At 51.8% G+C, this 20,429-nt stretch overlaps 6 protein-coding genes and 1 non-coding gene across 7 annotated transcripts; 3 read left to right on the top strand and 4 right to left on the bottom strand.

Moving 5' to 3' along the window:
- Positions 1-1,169: 1,169 nt before the first annotated feature.
- On the top strand, positions 1,170-3,134 carry STEHIDRAFT_135813 (salicylate hydroxylase; the record flags this gene model as incomplete). Its single annotated transcript, XM_007311532.1, has 9 exons — positions 1,170-1,213; positions 1,284-1,489; positions 1,545-1,613; positions 1,679-2,070; positions 2,135-2,152; positions 2,228-2,401; positions 2,482-2,577; positions 2,663-2,713; positions 2,832-3,134. 9 exons carry the CDS (start codon positions 1,170-1,172, stop codon positions 3,132-3,134), a joined length of 1,353 nt encoding a protein of 450 aa, XP_007311594.1.
- Positions 3,135-7,287: 4,153 nt separating this feature from the next.
- On the bottom strand, positions 7,288-7,749 carry STEHIDRAFT_163812 (uncharacterized protein; the record flags this gene model as incomplete). The annotated part of the gene is made up of 4 exons (XM_007311531.1): positions 7,288-7,298; positions 7,378-7,513; positions 7,591-7,608; positions 7,684-7,749. 4 exons carry the CDS (start codon positions 7,747-7,749, stop codon positions 7,288-7,290), a joined length of 231 nt encoding a protein of 76 aa, XP_007311593.1.
- Positions 7,750-10,387: 2,638 nt separating this feature from the next.
- Positions 10,388-14,713, top strand: STEHIDRAFT_173165 (uncharacterized protein; the record flags this gene model as incomplete). Its single annotated transcript, XM_007311530.1, has 13 exons — positions 10,388-10,689; positions 10,744-10,789; positions 10,843-10,873; positions 10,926-10,953; positions 11,504-11,804; positions 11,870-12,469; positions 12,536-12,545; positions 12,607-12,698; positions 12,766-12,874; positions 12,958-13,194; positions 13,320-13,525; positions 13,590-13,721; positions 13,805-14,713. Exons 1-13 carry the CDS (start codon positions 10,460-10,462, stop codon positions 14,711-14,713), a joined length of 2,931 nt encoding a protein of 976 aa, XP_007311592.1. The 5' UTR covers positions 10,388-10,459.
- An 846-nt stretch (positions 14,714-15,559) lies between these two features.
- Positions 15,560-15,874, bottom strand: STEHIDRAFT_163810 (uncharacterized protein; the record flags this gene model as incomplete). The annotated part of the gene is made up of 1 exon (XM_007311529.1): positions 15,560-15,874. One exon carries the CDS (start codon positions 15,872-15,874, stop codon positions 15,560-15,562), a length of 315 nt encoding a protein of 104 aa, XP_007311591.1.
- Positions 15,875-15,886: 12 nt separating this feature from the next.
- On the bottom strand, positions 15,887-17,460 carry STEHIDRAFT_143235 (glycolipid transfer protein). Its single transcript, XM_007311528.1, has 7 exons — positions 17,349-17,460; positions 17,096-17,180; positions 16,978-17,036; positions 16,785-16,903; positions 16,436-16,571; positions 16,021-16,291; positions 15,887-15,951 (listed from the first exon to the last, which is right to left on the bottom strand). The coding sequence occupies exons 1-6, from the start codon at positions 17,373-17,375 to the stop codon at positions 16,124-16,126; spliced, it is 594 nt and encodes a 197-aa protein (XP_007311590.1). The 5' UTR covers positions 17,376-17,460; the 3' UTR covers positions 15,887-15,951; positions 16,021-16,123.
- Positions 17,461-19,290: 1,830 nt separating this feature from the next.
- On the top strand, positions 19,291-20,029 carry STEHIDRAFT_69664 (uncharacterized protein; the record flags this gene model as incomplete). Its single annotated transcript, XM_007311503.1, has 4 exons — positions 19,291-19,405; positions 19,489-19,539; positions 19,603-19,906; positions 19,975-20,029. Coding segments are annotated over 4 exons (525 nt in total), but the record flags the coding sequence as incomplete, so codon positions are not given.
- Positions 20,030-20,335: 306 nt separating this feature from the next.
- STEHIDRAFT_t371 lies at positions 20,336-20,409 on the bottom strand. The gene has a single exon. It is a non-coding gene; the product is annotated as a tRNA-Ile (tRNA).
- Positions 20,410-20,429: the final 20 nt, after the last annotated feature.

The following is a 20,429-nucleotide window of genomic DNA, read 5'->3' as shown; positions in this document are numbered from 1 at the left end:
GAACGACGGAGTTTTATGCTCAGCTCCGCATCGCATGAATGACTGTTGCCCTGATGCGGTAAGGAGAAATGACGCTGATAGATATTATGCTTGGCCACATCCCCAATCCCGCTCGAAATTGGTGATGATCAACCTTGCTAGTAACTGTGACATGGTCATCGCGGGACTGCCGTGTCCACTCTGCACATCGAGAGAGGCAGGCAACACTGTCTGTTATTTTTTGTTTATTTCGGAGTCCACGCCGCTGCTTCCGTGCAGAATACGACAGTGATTTGCACGACTGAAGGCCGGAGAAGGTTTTCGGCGTTTTTATCATTGAGGCGAGTCAACGACGGACTTCTACCCTGATCTCGTCGCCAGCGCTAAAGCTTGTCGGGTTCGCTGTCGTCGTAACCTACATCTACGTCAACTAGTATTTGATACGGCTTCCCTCCTCCAACAAAACGCCGTGAGAATCTCTTGCCCCTGCTAATCTCCACGCGGCGCGCGACGGCTGCGTGCGGGAAACCCGTCGAAAGCCTTCAGAATCAATTGTCTTGCCCCTTCTTGCGCAAAACGAAAATGACGAAAGTTCGCATCGATCGGACTTTGCATAAAAATGCATACGTGAGTGCCTATTCCGATCTGCCTCGAGGGAGTTCGCCACGTTCATGTATATCGTCTTGGAGGCGTTGGCATTTTCCGGCACGTGTTTCTTCCGTTCTCGGACGAGCAGCATCGAACATTGTCCGCTTCCTTCGCTCCTCGGGCGATCGTAGTCGGGTCCTTCCTGACCTATCTTATCTCACTTTGCCCTTGTGGTCCCTCTATTTGTAGCGGCATTTCCTCCTCTGTCGAATTATATACATGCGTCGACACGCACCCATCAATTTTCTGCAAAATTAACGTTTTCCAGATGATTGGCAAACGTTCGGTGTCCGATTTCATCGTGCTATCCTTTTCGACCGTCCGGTCCTAAACGGATTCTCGTGCCGTCGGTTGGGCTCTGCATATGGTCGCGGCAGTTCTTCACATCGACCCTTGTTGTTGGTGGGACGTCAATCGTATATATGTAGCTCGACAGATGTGACGAGCATGAGACGACAAACGCACTCGGGCCCTCTTCTACCCACTGACGTTACCATCGAGCATCAACCCACCCCGGCCATTGCAGCAACAAACAGAGGAACATGGCCACTAGTTCGAGAACAAGTAAATTCCGTGTCGCGATATGGTAAGTGACTCTACACGATCGTTGTGATCATTTCGGCGGCTAACATAGTCGTTGGTTGAACGGACTTTAGCGGTGGAGGTGTAGGCGGGTTGACTCTGGCATACGCCCTCTCCCGTTCTCCCGACATTCAGGTCGACGTGTACGAGGCTGCCACCAAGTTCAGCGAAGTTGGCGCCGGCATTGGCGTTTGGCGACGAACATGGCAGATCTTAAAAACCATAGGCTTGGAGCACGATCTCTTACAGCTCCTTGATCGTCGTCCTAGCGACGACGTTGGTACGATTATTCCTCACAATTATAGAGCCCTCTTGACATCGGCGAAACCTTACAGTCCCGACGCTACAGTACCGTAAGGCCGACCAACCGGAAGGCCAAAGCTTCAGCAACCTTCACTCTCGAGGTGTGTTCTCTGACGATTCTCTCAACCATCGAGCGACGCTGACCGTCTACATCTTCGTGTTCCAGGCGGGCTTCTGACATTTCATCGAGCCGAGTTCCACAGCGTTCTTCTCCAACGACTCTCCTCTCGCTGCAAAACCTTCAACTCCAAGCGTCTTCACCACTACGTCCAACCCCCTCATGCAAGTGCCCCAATACAGCTCGTCTTCCAGGACGGTTCAACCGCCACATGCGACCTCGTCATCGGCGCCGACGGGATCAAGTCCGTCGTCCGTCGAACAATGCTCAACGAACAGGCTCAGCAATTAGAACAAAGAGGCCAGCTCAACGAAGCCGCTGACCTTCGGGATCGAGTCGAACCGAGGTTCAGTGGGGTGTTAGTTCATCGCACGCTTATCCCAGCAGATAAACTCCGACAAATAGCGCCCCAGAATCGAGCACTTTCCGTTCCTACACAGGTCGGTCATCGGCTTTCCGTCTTGGTATGTGTAAACCTTCGCTGACCTCTTTGTCTTTGCGTAGTTTCTAGGAAGAAATAGAGTGAGTTTCCTTTCATATATCGGACCGGCTCATTTGATGGCCATGTTATCTAATGGTGGCGCCTTGAATTTACAGCACATCATGGCCTATCCAATATCTCATGGACGCTACATCAACTTCGTCGCATTCGAAGCGGATTACTCAAGAGAAGGCTCGCTATACACAGACCCATGGATCTCGACAGTAGACTCGCGTGCGTTGTCCAGATCGTTCAGCAATTGGGAGCTTGACGTCCAGCAAATCGCCAGCGTACGTCTTCATCCCTTTTCGTCCAATCATCTCCGTAGCCTCTGTGTCCTCGTGATAATCGATTGACTGAATTATCTTAGTGCTTAGACGGTCTGACAGTAAATCGATGGGCTGTAAATGTCATGAAGCCTCTCAACACCTTTTCACACGGCAGAGTCGTCCTGCTTGGGGATGCGGTAGGTCATCATTTCGTCAAAGCGCCACCTCATGCACTACAGCCTCCGCGATGGAACATTCCCACTGATACCACTTACTCTTCAGGCGCACGCAATGACACCCTTTCAGGGCGCAGGAGCGGGTCAGGCCATAGAGGTATGTACACATGTTCGAATCATGCTACTCACCCCCTTCATTTGCTGTCCCGACACATCTCATCTCCGCTGTACGTCATATCATCTCGGTCCATCCCCTGCTCACGAAACAACAATAGGACGCTTTCATTCTCTCCTCCCTTCTCTCCCACCCCCTAACGACGCTCCGCACCCTCCCCCAAGTGCTCTCAATCTACTCCCGCGTCCGCGTCCCATTCGCGAACAAGATCGCCGAACGGTCACGGAGGAACGGCTTGGATTTCGCGTTGAATGGGTATCATGATACGGGGGATGGAGCGGGTTTGACGGAGTTGGGGGAGAGGATACGCAAAAATTTTGAGTGGGCTTGGGCTTCGGATGCGGGGGTTGAGTTGAGGCAGGCGACGGAGATGTTAGAGAGGGAGGTCGGCGGTCGAAGATGATATGATCCTGTATGGACGTGAGGGCGTGTGCAAGTGACTATAGACGTGCGGCTGATGTCTTGAGTTCTATGTGCTCTGCCCGCAGTGAACGCGATACGGGTGGTTGCACATTGAAGGAATGCTGTGTGTGATGTTTTGAGTTCGTTTTTTGTGCCTTTGAGTCCTGCCATGTGATGTAGCGGTGTGTTTCAATCCATATACCCATCTGCCCTGCAACAAGTCAGTACTATTCTCGAGAACTGGGGTGACGAAGTAGCAAGAATAATCGCGGGATAAACCAAGGGTAAACAGCCGTGCCCGAGACAGCGGGGTGCCACAGTGGCACTGGTTCCGGGTTTCTCCGCAATAAAGCCGTCCGCGCCAAATTTGTGACGTCCGCATCCGAGTCAGTCGTCTGGGACTTCGTCGCTCTTCTGTTGTCGTTTTTATTCTAGCATCTACCAGTCGTGTCATTTTCGCGACCATAATAGTCTCTTGGCCGCTTTGTCATCTGCTGAGCTTGAGAGACCACTGGCAGACAATTTCTCTCGTTCGAACTTCGAAGCTGGCAGTGAATTACTCTGTGCGCTGCGGTGCACTTATTCTTTGGTTATTCTCTTCCCCTCTCCTACCTGGACAATATAACTCTGACGAATTATCTTGGTGGTGACCAGGTTTTCCTTTTTGCGTTTATATTTGTCGATTACGGTCAACATTCCAACGCCTTCACAAGAACTCCGAGCCCGTCATGTTAGACGCATGTACATATTACCGATACGACGTCCCCTATCTTGCAGACTCTTCACGACGTCGAATACTACAGCGCTTCAAAATCCCTCACACTGGACATCGACGACGTAGGACCTATCACCGTCCCTGTCATCCAACACTTATCTTCGACCACGAGCCAGGTCTTCACCGTCAAGGCTTCCGCCGAGGATTCACGACGACTTGGCTTACCACCTTCTCCCATCTGCATCATGAAGATTTTCGACTCACGCTTTTTGAAGCATCGCGTCGAAGACGATCACCCGTGGAGCTTAGAGCTTGAGGCGAACGCTAGCCAAATGCCCGCTAAGCGACACCCAGATGGAGAACTGATACACCCGCATCATGTCTTCACGGGAGACCCGCTCGAATGGGAGCTATTCTATCAGAATGTCATGCTCGATGCGTTCAACACCGAAAAATGCGTCTACTCTATCCTCAGCTCCTTTCAAGGCAGCCTCATCCCTCGATGTTACGCCTCCGGGACGCTATGCAAGCCTCCTGGCGAACGCGCTGTCCAACTCCCTATTCTACTACTCGAATATCTTCCTGGAAAACCATTGGCGTCCTTCCATCACGATGTCAGTCATATAACACGCGATGTCTACTCTTCGCTTCGTGACATTCTTCTCGCATTCAAGCACAAAGGGGTCGCCCATACCGATCTTCACGACCAGAACATACCTTTAGCTCAGGTGGGCTATAACGCATACAGGCCTGTCATTCTCGATTTCGGCAGCGCGATTATACGGAAAGGGATAACGAATGAAGAATAGGAACAAGACTACGCTGCGTTGGGTGATTTAGATGCTCTGAAGTCCGTGTTCTGGCACCTTGGGTTTGAGTATGGTTTCCAGGTGAGTTCTCTTGCCCGATGAATCTGGTTTCAACATGCTCACAGGATGATTTTAGTCGGATTCGTAGACCGACGAAAACAATCGGCCCTCCTTCTAGACTGTGATCGTCCTCGTCACGGTCTCCAGGTCATATAGAGGCTGTCTTACAATCCCACCACCAGGTGTAGGCATAATTTATTATTGGTATTCATGGATGTTTCCTTCAGATTTCAACCGTAACTGTAACTATTTCCCACAATTATACGACTCCGCCTTGTTGTCGTCGCAATATCTGATAATCACTTATTTGAGATGGTCGTTGGAACTGGCGAGCCACCACTACCGAAACAGGAATCAACCAAAAATAAATGGGATTCTCCAAGCGAGGTAAAGATGAACAAGATGGAAAAACGACAGGTGACGGGAATAATGGACATCGGCATGGAGGCCGGTGACTTGACGCGTAGAGGGATAAAGACTTCACTTTTTGAACAAGGTGTGATGGGAGCGGGATCGGGAGCCGATATGTGAGAGGTGTCGAGGCTACGATGGGCAGATGCGGATTTTGGGTGGTCGCACCAGATAGGAAACTGTAGGATGATTGACCGAAAGTGGTTAGGTATGAAAGTAGATTACACGGCGGTGTCCTGGTGCGGGAAAAGCCAGTGCTCACCGCGTCTTGAACAGATGTGTAAAGTTCACACGCAATACCCATTCTAGATAAAGCAAGCCCATTCCAGGTGATCATAGGCAGGTCGCCACTACGCATGTTTGTATACATACACAGAGTAGTTCGAGAAACAGAACTGTAAGTGGCCGTAACGAGAGGCCGCAAGGCTGATGTACGCCGGATGATGTTTCAAGTCAACGTCTGTGGTCCAGGCAAGTTCACAGTGACAAAAACGGTGTGCTGGAGGCGCTTGACAGCGTGGCCTGTCAACGGTAGGAAGGAAGGATGGAAACTACTGTGATATCGATGGCGACGGAGACACTAACGATGGAAGGTGTCCATTTCGACATTCGATATTCGAGACCACCAGTTCGGAGGTGACCGGTAATCGTCGTTACCAGTAGTCTTGGGAGGCTGTAAGTACGGCGACACAGAACCACTATGCGGGGTACCATCCATTGCTCTTAGCATCGCGATGAAGACCGCATTACCTTGACCGAATCCCACAAGGAAGAGATCGAGAGGAGAGCGTGGAAAGAGCAGGCCGTCGGAACAAGTTGAACTTCAAGTTTTGAAACTCCGACTGAAAGGCACTGGCAGGACCTGTATCCACCGTCGTGGCTCGTTCAATCTGAACAGTTAAGGACTGTATCGTACGACAAGATGCTCCCAGGGCTCGAGGAATACATGGCATTATGAACCGAATTTTCCTCGGATAAGTATCATCTTGAAACCCAGAGTTGGGCGAGTGCAAGAAAGAGAAGACTGATATGATAACTTGGGTGTTTCAATGGTCCAGATGTTAACAAAAAGACGTACTTCCCCGTGTTCATCGACAAGTGCCCGGATAGGTGGAAGATCAAGTTTTTCGTCCTGAAATACAGTATTGAGACAGGGCTTTTCAACGCCGCCGGTATAACCGTAGCTAGATCTCTGGAGACTCCCAGGCTTAAAACTCAAGGAAGTTCTGGAGTTAAACGTTAAACAACCGGCGGTCAGGAACGATACGACGAAGCCCGGTTCACTGAACAGTGTGTTACTGCGTACCTCGTCCTCGACCACCGGAGCCGAAGGCCCCGAAGACAGAGAGGCAGAGTCATCGTAGTCAGACTCAATACAATTGTACACAGAGTACCTCCGTGCACAGAGACCGTGGAAGAAAGGAAGAACGAAGACCGCCCGGCCCACTCTGACCCACTCTTCCACTGATGAGTCACGTACTTTACTGCGTAGTTCGATGTGGTCATGGATCAGGTATGCGGGATAGAGTCCGTTCTGTGGGAAAATGAACGATCAACAGACCAAGGGATGTTCCCAGCATATACGGGCAGTGAACACGGAGTGTGAAGGAGCCTTGCCGTGCTAAGAAAGCAAGACGCGCGGCTGTCGGCTTATTGAGCACTGTCCTCTTGACTTAGGAGCATCCGGCTGGTGGGTGATGTTGATACGTGGGAACTACCGAGAGGCACTTGGGCGTAAGTACAAGATGAGTTTGTATCAGATGCGAAGGTTGGCGGGAACGAACCAGAGGTGAGCGGGAAGAGGACTCAGGCTAACTTAGGCCAGAGGACCGAAATGGAAAAGATAAAAGGATCGAGGACAAGAAGATGAACATTGGACGTGAGACGTGGGAGGCGATGCGGTTCGTAATGTGTCGCAGAGGGCAGCTATTCGGTTATTTCATTAGATTCAGAAGATGCGACGGCAATCGCCCGTGAGAAGAGGAAGCCAGTCGAGTAGTAGACCGGCAACCCTTGTGCAAGTACCGCCGGATGCAAGCAGCATGGGTTCTGTCGTATTTATCAGCAAGCAAAAACATCCAGAGGTTTCTCACCAGACATTCAACTAGAGATCTGAAGTATTCCGTTCCAAAAGCACAGGCGTCTCCAGTGCCGCCAAGTTAAACGTAACCTGATTCATCCAACAGAAAAAGAAACAAATGAGAACGGATACGACATAAAGCATGAAACACCTTCAATACGGTACATACCGACGTTATGGTTGTGTTCAGAGTGACGGCTCCCGCCGTTGTCGCCTGCAGTACTGTGATAGTTGATTACGAGGTATTGAATACCGCCAGCCACTGTTGATTCGTTCAGCACCTTGCACAGAGCAAGCCACTCGAACTAGAATCACACACGGTTGTCATTGGCAGGAGTCAGCGTCAGCGCCCAAAACATAGAACATACAAGGACTCTCTTACGCCGCTAGGCAGAACAATCTAAAGGTGGGTGATGTACAATATAAGCGACTTCATTTGCAGCAAAACGGTATAGAGTAAAGGCCGTATACTTACCATAGGGATTAGGTCCACCGCTTCCGGTGTTGCGGTAACGCCGCAGAGATACTGGTCGCGTTCCATGAACTATGTATGTGTAGGGACGAGAGTGTCGGTGCAGACGACAACAATCACACAGTGCAAGATGCGAAGAAGGCTGTTAGGCTAGAGAAGCAGGCCAGTGCCGGAGTGTAGATCTTGAGGCCTGAAGCATACGATTCATGTTCTGTCGGAGGGCCTACCGTCACCGCTTTCTCGTTCTAGGCTGCAAATCTTGGCTATCCTCGTGATCGTCACTGAGTACCACCAGACTGTAAGACCTGATGTACTCGGACAGCGTGTGTTGAACATCGAAGACGGCGGGATGTCTCTATTGATATTGATCGTCCATGGTCCTGCTTGATATTCCTCCCATTCCGCGATGTTTGCATCGACGCGAACGGATTCGTTCCGGAGTCAAAGAGTCTGAGTCGAGACGCCGCTCCACACAGACTCACTGTGGCCCGATCGCAGTAAGCACAAGCGTGCAGACCTACATACATCTCCCAATCGTCAAGGACTCGACAGAACCATTGAGAGGAGCCGAGAGTGGTGCAACATGGGAGACAGTGCACAGAAGCACGAGCACATAACAGGTGGGGCGTCGAGGTCGGAGCATACATGGGGGCGGGTCATCTCTGGGCCCGTTCCAGATGGTACAGAGGGTCGTATCACAAAGGAAACGTACGTATACGACCCAATTCCTTCCAGCTTGAAGTGCAACAGAATCCGTCCGGAACTATAATCAACATGAGACAAACGACGTGAGGGCTTCCCGGTGGCCAAGATATGCACACGAGTAAGGAGTGAAGCAAACATGGACTTGTAACAGCAGGACCGTGACACACAACGCGTGTCTCCCAGTTTATTTGTCTGTTATGATACGGTATATATTGAGATTAAAACGACGAGGACGACCGGGGAGTACGACCTCGATGCGCAAGCTCTAACGACACCGATTACCCCTCGACTCTCGAGTATCAGAGCGACAACCCACTGAGCGCTGACCTGTGCGGGAACAGACCAGAACCAGATATAGCCTAGAGAAATGAAAACCGGGACGACCAGAAGAAAAGTTGATGGACCTCAGATGGAAAAGTGACCGGTTGACGCGCGACGGGAGGAATGGATGCTACCAGGTTCCAGTGTCGCACTGTCAACGTGGGAGCCGGTGACTCAGCGGCGTTGTCGCGGGGCGGGGTTTGTCATTTGGATTCGGTGATTTTTACGGTATCCCAGTAAATTTATAAGGTGTGATGGTGATGCGTGCGTGTGGGTGAGAACGTGTATGTAGAGGGCGGGAGCCGGATTCGGTGGGTGTTCAACGAGCGGGGAAGTATGTAGTACGGCGGGTGAACGGGACGGTGGTTGGAACAAAGACTGAAGCGGTGTCGTTATGAACGAGAATTATCGCAGCAAGATCGCAGTTCGCAAACCGCAGAGAGTCGCAGCTCCATATTAATATGATGCGCGAAACCCAAACGCACAGCTTGACGATCATCCATATCCACATCCGGTCAAGCACAATGACCCACGAAGGCGCTACGGTTTCCAGCGGGATCCTGCACAGGCTGACGCCCGTACATATGGAGCTCGAGAAACGGCAGCGTGAGCATGTAGCTGAGTATGAAAAAAAGCAGCAGCTCTGAGTGATGAGGTCGCGTCGCCCGTCATTGCAAGGCGCGGAGCGCTGGCAACGGAGCCCGCTGTCGCTGACAGGGAAGAACGTCGACGCCTCAGAAACGACGGCAACGTGACGCCGACCAAGCACGGAGAGCAAGACGCCGACGACAAGAGTGCATAGAAACAAACAGCAGGAGGCGCAGTCGGCGTGGAGGGAAGGTACGCGAGCTATGCGTTCGAGTCCATCCAAGTCTGACAGGATGGATCAGAAAATAAAGGAGCATGAAACGATGGAGATAGGCGAGCGAGCTTCCAAGACAAAAAGACGGCCGGAATAAGCTAGCAGGGGCGAATGACGGCGCTGGTGGCGGTCTCCTGTTGGTGGGCTTCGCATGAGAGGATGAGCTAAGGAGATTAGCGCGGATGGAGCTAGGGCTTCGGTCCCGATAGGCGGCGCTGCACGTTCGCACGGGCGGTGTGAACAACAGGTCGAGTTAAGCAAAAAGAGAGATTGAATGGGCCAAGAGTAGAACGAGGCACGGGCGATAGTGTCGAGAGCGTGTTGGTGCTGTGAGAACGGCGAGTGGCGGGTATGTACCATTCCCTTCCTATTTATGCGTTGTTGCAGAATACACGACGGCTGCTGTCGTTGGCGGCGACGTCGGTGGTGACGTTCAGGAGAGTGCGGTAGGACGATCCCGAGCATGTGCGAGGCTTTTTGGCCATCCGCATCAGCCTGAGGAGTCGTCAGCTGGGTGTACATAAGAGAGATGGGAGACGGTAGGCGCAGTCCTATGATAGAACCTTGTGTGAGAGCCTGACGACGCTCGTCAACTGATGAACCGGCCGGATGCGACGCAGAATGTCTCAGAAAAATAGGGATTTGGGGTATAGAGGAGACATGGCGGTCGGCGAGCATGCAGTATTTTTGGTGGGAAATGCAGAGAAAAAAGAGGGAGTGAATGGGGAGGACAATAGCGGGGGCGGGGGGAAGGGGCCGGAATAAGGGGCGAAATAGCCGGTGGTGGCGAAGCGGCCATGTTTGGATTGGGTGCCGCCAGAGATTCCCATGGCGTTGCTCAAAGCGGGATTATAACAACGGAGGGCTTGCTCGAACGATGTAACCTACCCCATGTTCCTTCAGCCAGACATTGACGCCCATCCTTCTGTCCATCCAAACCACCATCGACGACAGCAGCAAACGATGCCTCCTGACCCCTCCTCCTCATCGTCCTCCTCGAAGCCGGACAAACGGAGAGTCCAGCGGCGGGACGGTGATGGCATTCGGGCGGACGGCAGTTACGCACGCGAGATAGAGATGAAAAGAAACAGAGGCGAGATTTCTTGTGCCGAGTGTCGGAGGTGCGTGTGTGCGATCATCGGTCCATGTTGTTCTTCCTAACTCCCATCCACCAGACTCAAGATAAAATGCGACAAGCAGATTCCTTGTCAGTCCTGTCAGGTCCGTCCTTATATCATTTTCTTCATCACGGTGATGCCGACTGGGAATATTAGAGGAGGGGATGTTCTGCGCTTTGTCCGAATGGTGAGCACTTGTTCGACTTTGGTGCCTACCGCTCGTCCTGACTGTCGGAAAGGGAGCCTTGCCACTGGTCAAGGGACTCGGTACGTCTTTACTCCGTCACTCATTACGGTCAGGCAAACAATTCTGGGTCGCGACTTCTATATGGCGGTTGCGTTCGACGTTGGCCGCAATGTCGACATCTTTGAGCGCGGTCATTGTGGGCCAACTGCGCGCGTGGCGGAGTGGCTGGCTGTTCAAGTCACAATGCCGCTCTTTCTTCGGATAATTGTTCCTTTCTACGATCGTGCTGCCGACGCTTGGACGGGTAGTGGTGTTGGAAGAGAAACATCATCCTTACACGGTGTTCTCGATAAAGGTCATTGTCGGATGGATGATTTTGCTGTTGAGCTCGTCTCCAGAACTTCACGCTGAGTATTTGGGTATCCACTTTGCTGGACTACGTAAAAGAGCCATGAGCAGCCATGAGCTCCAGTTTCCGGCCTCGTAGAGCCCAGTCTGATATTCAGCGCGACTTTCAGATTGGGTGTTGCCACGACCCTGTTAATCTGCCCTCAGCTCTGGCCCTAACTTCTTTAGTTATCTTTCAGCCGTTGGTACTATACGTATCACCTTACTGACACACCTCTCCAGATTCGTCATCGCCGCCACCGAACACCTCCACAAACGTATCACCCGTATGGGCGATCGCATACGACAGTTAGAGGATGCCCTTGCCGTCCTCCAAGCCAGTAACTCGCGCGAACAGCATCCACTCCTCCGTGACGGTCTCCTCTCCATAGACGAGAAGCTCGAACCACCACCAGCCGCAGAAGATGAGGAAGCAGAAGAGCCCACAGAAGCCGTCGTGAACGCTTTCGGTACCATGTCGATCATGGACCACGGCGTCTCACGATTCTTTGGGCCGACAGGTGGCCCTGAAGGTTTACTACTCGTCAGTGCAGGCCTCCCATTCCTCGTCATCCTCGCTGACTCTGACCCTGTCCCCACCCCTACCAGGTCGACAGTGAGGACCACCTCGATTCTCCAAATACAGATTCAAGCCGCGGCTCCAAATCCCCACCCCTCCACTCCGAAGTCACCCGCTTCTCGATCTCCTTCCCCTTCACGCCCATGGGCCCCGCACACGAAGTCTACGCGATGATCTACGGACACCTGCCCTCCTGGGAGCACGCGCTCTCCATCTGCGAAGTCTACCTCGAAAACGCCGCCTGGCTCTTCCGGGGCGTCTCCCGGCGTCAACTGATGGACGAAATGCTGCCCGCGATCTACAAACGCAGGCTCATCAATCCAGACGAGGACGACTACAACGGGCCGCACCACCTCGCGCTGATGATGTCCATCTTTGCGGTTGGAAGGATCGTGGATATACATTTGACGATGGCGAACAGTGAGGCGGAGGGCGCGCATTATAATCAGCTCGCGAAGGCCGCGCTGTGTTTGCAGCCGGTGATGGAGAAGCCGGGACTGGTGACGATTCAGGCGTTGCATATGTTGAGTATTTATAATGCGATGAGTGGGAGCGAGACGAGTGGGGGGGAGTCGAGTATGGAGACGACGTGGTCGTTGATTGGCCTGGCGGCGCATTTGTCGCAGACGGTGAGGATTTTTTTTTCGTCTCTTCTTTCTTTCTTGCCAGTCGTTCTCATGCGAGTTATTTTGTAGATCGGCCTTCGTGAGTTTTTGGCTTGCCTTTATTCTCACGAGATGGGTTTGACTGACGGTGCGCCTCATAGATCGAGATAGCGCACGATGGGAACCATCGCCGAAGGTCGTACAGCTACGCCGGACGCTCTTCTGGGATCTGTTCGTTGCTGACGCTTGGCATGTACGTTATAGCCAGCTATTACCTCTTTTTATCGCGGAGTAGCTGACTAGTCCGTTTTGTGTTATAGAGTCTGTCAACTGGACGACCACCTTCGTTCTCTCGTACTTTCATCGACTGTCAGTTCCCCCAGGACGAAGAGATGACAATGGACCCCAATGGGGACATCGAACCCGGCTGTACGCACCACCCCTCTACTTCGTCCATGTCGCCTTATCACTATTTACTGACCGGTCTCAATCCGTCACCACCCATTATACAGTCGGCTCCTGGGGCTTCCGCTTCGCCCTCGAATGTGTCGCCGAGGTCGCGACACGGACACTCAACGCCCAAGGCCCAAAATACTCCGAAATCCTCGAACTCGATCGGAAGATTCGTGAATTCGCGATTCCCGGAAAGGCGATGGCCATGCTCAAGGGTCCACCGGGTGCGGATCCGAAGAGTATACCGCTGAGTGCGTCGATGACGCATTTCGTGTTAAACCATACAAGGGAGACGAGTATGTCCATTCGTTGCCTACTTCACGCCACTCAACCCAGCCCAGATCGTTCCCGCGTCCTCTCGTTTCTTCTTCGTTGTGAAAGTATACTGAAATAAGAGGTTTGGGATCCTTTTGACCGGTAGTTCTCCTGTTCATCCATCGGACGTACTTCGCACAGGCACTCATTGAGGACCCGGTCAATCCCATCCGGAGCCCCTATGCGCCTTCGTTCCTCGCCACCGTCCGTGCGGCATCGTCTATTCTTCGGTCCGTGAAGGAGCAGTTCGAGATCCATCCGGCTATGTGCTCTAGGTTTTGGAGTACGTGGACGTACGCTTTCTCCGCTGCGGTATGCCCCTTTTTTTCTTTACGCCCTGAGGTGATTTCGTGTGGAAGCTGACTGAGGTGCGTAGGTCGTATTCGGCGTGATCGTGACGAGGGGGCCTAGGTCGCATCTTGCTACCTCCGCGATGAACGAGCTGGAAGAGGCCGTCACCCTGTTCTCTAAAGCCGCTCAACTGAATCGGCGCGCTGCCAAAGCTCATGTACGCCCACTTCATTTTTCTACAAGTAGTGTATCGGTACTTACTATCGCTCGCCTTGCCATCCTCCCCCTTCGTTCTTCAAGGTCATCCTCTCTCGCCTGCGGGAGAAAGCACATAGAGCGCTCATACAAGCCCAGACGGAGCCTCCGACCTCGTTAGCGGACAACGGCTCAGGCTGGGATATCAAGCAGGAAGAGATCGAGGACGAGCTCTCGATCTTCGCTGGGCGGCAGAAGATCCTGCGGCCCTCTGGAGGCGGATCTGGGAGCTCGGGATCCGCAAACGGGGCATCGCCAGGCTCAAATCATCCTCACGCCATGGTCGGTATACAGGAAGACGATCGCGTGATGCCGCCAGTCGATGCCGGCGGGATGCAGAGGACTTCGCTCGGGTTCGCTCACAATAACCATGGCCACGCTCCGTCCCGCACCCCTCCGCAGACCGACCCGTTCGTTTTGTATGGTGGACGGCCCGCTCCATCTTTTAACGGTCATGGCCACGATCCCCAGGAACCAATGCGCGAATGGGTGCTGGCGAGCTCAGAGGCGCAACAGATGCCTCCTTACACTCCCGATGACCGACGTCCCTATCCACCGTCAGGTCCTTCGGTATATGCTTCAACTTCCCACGGAGGTCCTGGACCACTCGATCCCTCACCGTCTTCGCGGTCCGGGCACGTATCATACGACCCTCAGCGCAGGGAGAGCTATCCCGCGTTGCTAGGGTCACATCCGCACGCCCACCAATCTTACATTCCGCAAGCTCCAGGCCCCAGTTATGGTCACCCCCATCACCAACATACGCCGCCGCAAGCGCCACCCTCGTCTTACTCCTATCCCATGCCTCATACTCAACAGAGCAACGGCCACAATCCGCATTCTACGCACCATATTAGCCATGACCACGCTCCGCCCGCATGCCTGCTGACACTTATTATTCACCTCAACGACGATGATCTGCGCCACTTGGACCTCCCAAAGTCACAAGTCTAGCCGGGGGACTCCGAGCACTAGAGGCTGATGTTCCTGTTTCAGCGCTTAGGTTTTGAGAATGGGTTCGAGGTGAGTGCCATCAATCACCGGTTTTGGATTTACGAGTGCTCATTGCTTGTGCCAGAATTTGAGTGGAGAAACGAAAGTGCCAGAGCCTGGTCAGGACGGAAGACGGGGAACTCCTCCTCCGATTGTAGAGCCTGGGGCTTGGTTCTTGTTCTTCACGGCCACTGTTTGTTATCATCACGAAAGATGCCATCCACCTGATTACACGCAGCAGTATATTCAGAAGGTAGCTGAGCTATACGTAACCTCACTGACAGGCTATGAGATCGCCAAAGGAAAAGAAACACAAAATTATGAGTGCAATACCCTGGCGGGAGGAGAACGCAGAACGAAGGGATTTACATAATGAGGGTCCACAGTCCGTGATCGGACGAGGAAAGGACTCAGTCTAGTTCAAGAAGCGGCGATGGGCCGTCGAGACGAGTATTACGAGCAAGAACACTGAGTATCCTAGGGTTAAATACACCATTTGAGTTACTGAAACGCGAGTGTAAGTGAAGATGCAAAGCATTGAGGAAGCGAAGATACAAATAGCGGGGTGGGAGGGAACGAAAATCGGACGAGGCTGGACGACGACGACGACGACGCGAGAGCAGATCAAGAGACAAGAAAGAGAAAGGAAAAGAGGACGCTATGGCACACTATTGAGACATACAAAGTCAGATGATTACGGACGACTTGACAAGAAAAACCACAACCCATGCAGATCAAGATGCGTGGATACCCAACAACTCTTCAACCCCCCCCTCATACAATAGAATTCAGCGCATCAGCCATGCTCTAAATCCCACCCCCATCCAAAAGCCCAGTCCCATGCACGAAACTCGCCCAGCCATTGCCCGTCCTCGACCCATCATTCGCACTTCCGCCCGTCAATCCCAGTTCCATGAACTCAGGCGGCACATACGCGTACTGATGCGGCTGCTGCTGCTGTGGCGGAGGCTGCAACTGCAGCGCGGGGCCATGTCCGGGTGGTAACGTCGCAAAACTGGCGGCTCGTGTGGCGCGCCACTTGCCCGCAACATCATAACATGTCGCAACCCCCACCAACCCAGATTGTTCAAGTTTCGAAGACGATCTCACCATATCTCTCATGGATATATTGTCGGTTTGCAAATTAATCAGAGTCGAAACGAAGAATACACAAAGACGGCCATGCAAAATATTATAGTCTGAGGTCAACACGATTCGATCAGCTGACGTCTCTTCATACTCACTCAACCACAAACTGCGGCACGCACCTTCCGAAACGCAGATAACAACAAGCCTGTCAACACGATCTCGCACCGCCGCGTACCACACACCTTCTACACTGTACCACTCCATCTCTTCACCACAAAACGCCTAGACGTTCCCATACCCTCCACCTTTCAGAAACGACGACATGCGAATGACAATGGCCTCCAGCGCAGTCAACCATTTCGCCATCTCTTCGTCGAGCTTATCGACTGAGCCGCCTTGGGCGATGCGACTGTAGAAGTCGTTACGGCGGGGGACGGCGCGGATTGCGACCTGTACAGGACCAGAAGAAACGCAAAATAAGCGGTATGAGGACACGTGAGATAAGTGTAGAGACGGAAGGAAGAGACGAAGTACGAAGATAGAAGAGTAAGGAAAGAAGGAATGATCAAGGGAAGATGAGAGAGAGAGACGCACGGAAACCACGGAACGGATGACGAAGGTGTGGTGGTGCCTGAGTACAGTATCGTACGCACGCTTGAAGCAGACGTGAAGTTCTGCGGATCGGTCGGACTGCACATTCTGAAGGGCTTGGCAGGTGAATGCAAGTCCTCTGCTCAGAGGTATAGAATAAAGACTGTTGTTAGCATCCAGCCGAGATGGAACGTAGAAGCATCGCAGGGGGTGAAATGAAGGTGTCTAGTCAAGCTGAGCTAGTAGGTGCGACACAAAGGTGATACATGTTACGGAATATATATATATGATCAAAAGGGAGGGAGGATGTGACAGGAGACTTTCTTAGAAAGTATGGAAGAGCGACACGCACCGAACCAGTCGAACCAAACATCCTGTACTGTTCCTATGTCCGTCTTGGACTTCAACTTCTACCAACTTCTCCAGTGTTGGCGACAAGTGCTGATGTGAGTCGTATCGCATACGAACGCCCTATTAGAACCAAATTCAGATGACCCGTATGAGCCACTTGCGGTAGAGGATGGTTCTGAGATAGTTAGACTGACCGCGATATTATTCCTTAAATCTGTCTGAACGAAGGAAAAGACCCCACTTCCCAGCAAGTCTATGAAAGGTGCGGGGTCAGCTAACACCACAGATATTTGAGCATTGTCAAAGACGTACCAAACATGTTTACAAGACCATCCGAGGCTTCTAGGAATGATGCAGAGTCAACGCCATCTGCAACTATCTGTACGTCTGCGAATGACTAGGGCGGTAAATGTTTTGCGTCAAATTTTCTCCTCTAAAAGTTGATATAGGATCGAACCGGGTAGTATTATTCAAATACAAGGCGAAGAGATGGGCACACCAGTATGGTGCAGGACGGTGAACCACCATCCCCCGCTTGCGGTTGAAAGCTCAAGATGCGGCTCACCTTCACTGTTTCGAAGTACGGAGCCATTTGGGGGTTGCGGAAGTAGGTAAGAAGAGAGTATATGAGGCCCTACACTAACAACCGTTGGATGTTATGGAAGTACATGGGAAATGCCTGGAGGAGGTGATGTTGAAGCATGGCTGCAGCGTTGAAGGAGTGCGACGGCTGCCTGATCGAGGAGTCTGGATCTTATCTTATCAGTTGCCATGTCTTCCGCCACTTTCCCTCAGATGGGCCACATCGTGCGCTTTACTTACTTGACGAAATCCAATGATACATGACGTCTCATCGCTTCAACGTACGGAGAATACTGTGTCGGATCTATCCTCACAATACATGCCACCACGCCCTGTGAGGATGAGCACCGTGCGCGTCTCTATGAACAATACCCTTTCTACGCTTCTTGATAGTGCTCGAAACTGACAATCTACAGATAGCTTCAGGCCGAGTTCACAGGGAACAGACATATTAGCGTGGTCAATTAATATCTATTCAAACAAAAATAGCCATGATTGCGCGCCTTCAATGCACCGTAGACGTGCGGAATGCATGCCGCCACCCACCACAAACCCACCATGTATCACACTCGTACATCACTCGCACACTAAGAGCACCACACTGTTTACTACCAGCATCGCAAACGGAAAGGTCATAATACTTCACTATAACATACTCAATGTTCAGCAGTGATCCAGGTAAATATAATACTATCACTCATCCTTGGACCGACCGAGTACTCCAGCTAACCCAGCCACCTAGGATATATCATACTCGTCATCCTCCTGGTTTTCGCTCTCATCCTCCACGCTGCGACCTGTCTATACCTCATCCTAGAAAGCCTCTACCGTACTCCAGACAGAACCCGAGACGGCGACGGAAGTAATACGCGGACCAGACGATGGAACACAGCGCATGATCAGTGGGGCTATGGGGGCTTAGACGTCCCGACACCTTATTTAGACGATGTTGATATTGAAGGGCCCAGAGAGGTCAGCGAAGATGAATGTAGTTGGGACGCTCGCCGTCGTGAAGCCGGTGTAGAGACTGGGATAGATGTTACGATTTATGATGTGGGATCGTAGACGTTTGGAATAATTAGGAGAGCTCGGAATCACGGCCAATATTCATGTGCCCGTCAGGTTTGGGGCATTCATGTATGGCAAAGGGTTTCGGCACGGTGATTGGCAGCAAGCTCAAGAAGAGTCGTGGTTCTAGGAAGAGTGTTCAACCCTTGGTGGGATTTAACGCTGCTGGCAGTGCCGGGACCTTCCAAATATAACACGAGCAAACAAACGCCTCAGGATGAAGAACCGCGTGTCCGGCTCTAACCATCAGTTGACCATCCATCAACTGAATTCTTTGTCGTCCAAACTTACCATATGAACTTCTAGTTAGATGTAGCTGGAAGCTATACTCAATAGGTCAACGAACGTGCTGAGACCATCCGGTAGTAGCGCACGGCGTCTCTTCCATTGTTTCGATTCGAGTACCTGTATGCAGTGCTGCCGTAGTGAAAATCATGCTTTTTCTGATACGAGGACCATTCCCCTTGTAGTCATATACGTGTCTCTCCATATATAAGTCTCAGAAGGTTCTGATATGCAGTACAGCTTGACCGCATCTCCAAATCAAACACCTACGTGCAGTGAAGCATGAGACTCTCATCCTCTCCCTGGGTTGACATACTCGTCTTTCTTCCCCTTGCACTTGCTGTGGGGCCCGCTGTCATTGAGTCTCGTACGGAGTCAGCGAAGAGAGCGCAGGTAACATTGGCGGACGGGAAGACGTTGGAGTACAACCAGACCACAACAGAGATCGGGTTGAGCTGGCAATCTACGGGTACGTTCCGTCCTTCTAATCTTCGTCTCTGTTGCGGAGAATCATTGACTATCTCGCCCATCGCATTCTCTCTATAGGCATTCTTATTCAAGGATGTAACAACATTGCAATCAACGATTGTTACAGCCTACTCCTCACAGACGATCCTAACTCTGAACTGGATCCTAATCCATCCACTCCCCGGCAAAGGATAGAATTCTTGACCGCTCATGCTGCTGGTGCGAATGACTAACTTCCGCTATCCCTAAGTGTGATTCAACATTGGAATGAAGACTGACCTATCTGGACTTACTCCTCTTAGACGGAACTTCGCACTCCTTCACCTGGAAGTACTACTTGTCTTCCCAGACAGGTGTGTTTATTCGGGCGAACTCACCCTCTCCCATTGCATAACTATGTCGACCATTCTGTACAGGCACTTCCTCTCATTTCTTCCACACTATGCAAATATTCTCTATCGGAGACAGCGGCCCCGTCATAACCCTCGACGCGATAAAAGACAAAGTCCAAATCGTAGACATCACGGGAAGCCACGGCTGTCCTTCCGCAGGGTGCCCCGGCATCGCCCTCGAAGATTTCGTGGATCGCGTCACACTTCATTCGATGTCGATAACGTATGGACCGAACGGGAAGATGAGCTACACGGTGAAGGATCAGACTACTGGGAGCACGATGATAGCCTTTTCTGCGAGCGGTGATATGGGGAAGGATGGGACGTAGTGAGTTCCTTTACGCTGTGGTTTCATCGGTCGATGATGGCGATGGCTGCTGATGCATTGACTTCCAGCGTAAAGATTGGAATGTATAGGGCTACCTTCGAGGGGATGACTGTTGGACTGTGAGTCTTCGATTTTTCAGTTGCGCTGGAATGATTGTTAATCGTTTCTCTGGCCAGTGCTGCTTTGGGGGACTGGACGGGTGTATAAGAGCCTGATCAGACCAAGCCTTCTCGTATTGGACTAGAGATTACATATGTGTACCTCCGTGTTGTAGCCACTGTGCAATGAAATGAAAGTGCGGATGAACACAGTATTTGGATATGTTTCACAATGAATAAAAATCGTCCACGAAGGCAGTTCTCAATCTGCTACTTAGACCAAAATTGCTAGAGGTGTCTCGCGGGACTTGAAAAAGACAGTCACAGTTAATGGCCAACGTGGGGATCGAACCCAAGACCTTCGCGTTATTAGCACGACGCTCTAACCAGCTGAGCTAGTCGGCCTGTACTGGTAGATTGTGGAT

Source organism: Stereum hirsutum (assembly GCF_000264905.1).
Source record: "Stereum hirsutum FP-91666 SS1 unplaced genomic scaffold STEHIscaffold_28, whole genome shotgun sequence".
In the NCBI taxonomy this organism is placed as follows: Eukaryota; Fungi; Basidiomycota; class Agaricomycetes; order Russulales; family Stereaceae; genus Stereum; species Stereum hirsutum.
Note: the sequence above shows the minus strand (reverse complement) of the source record. Positions and strands in the feature narration are given on the sequence as shown.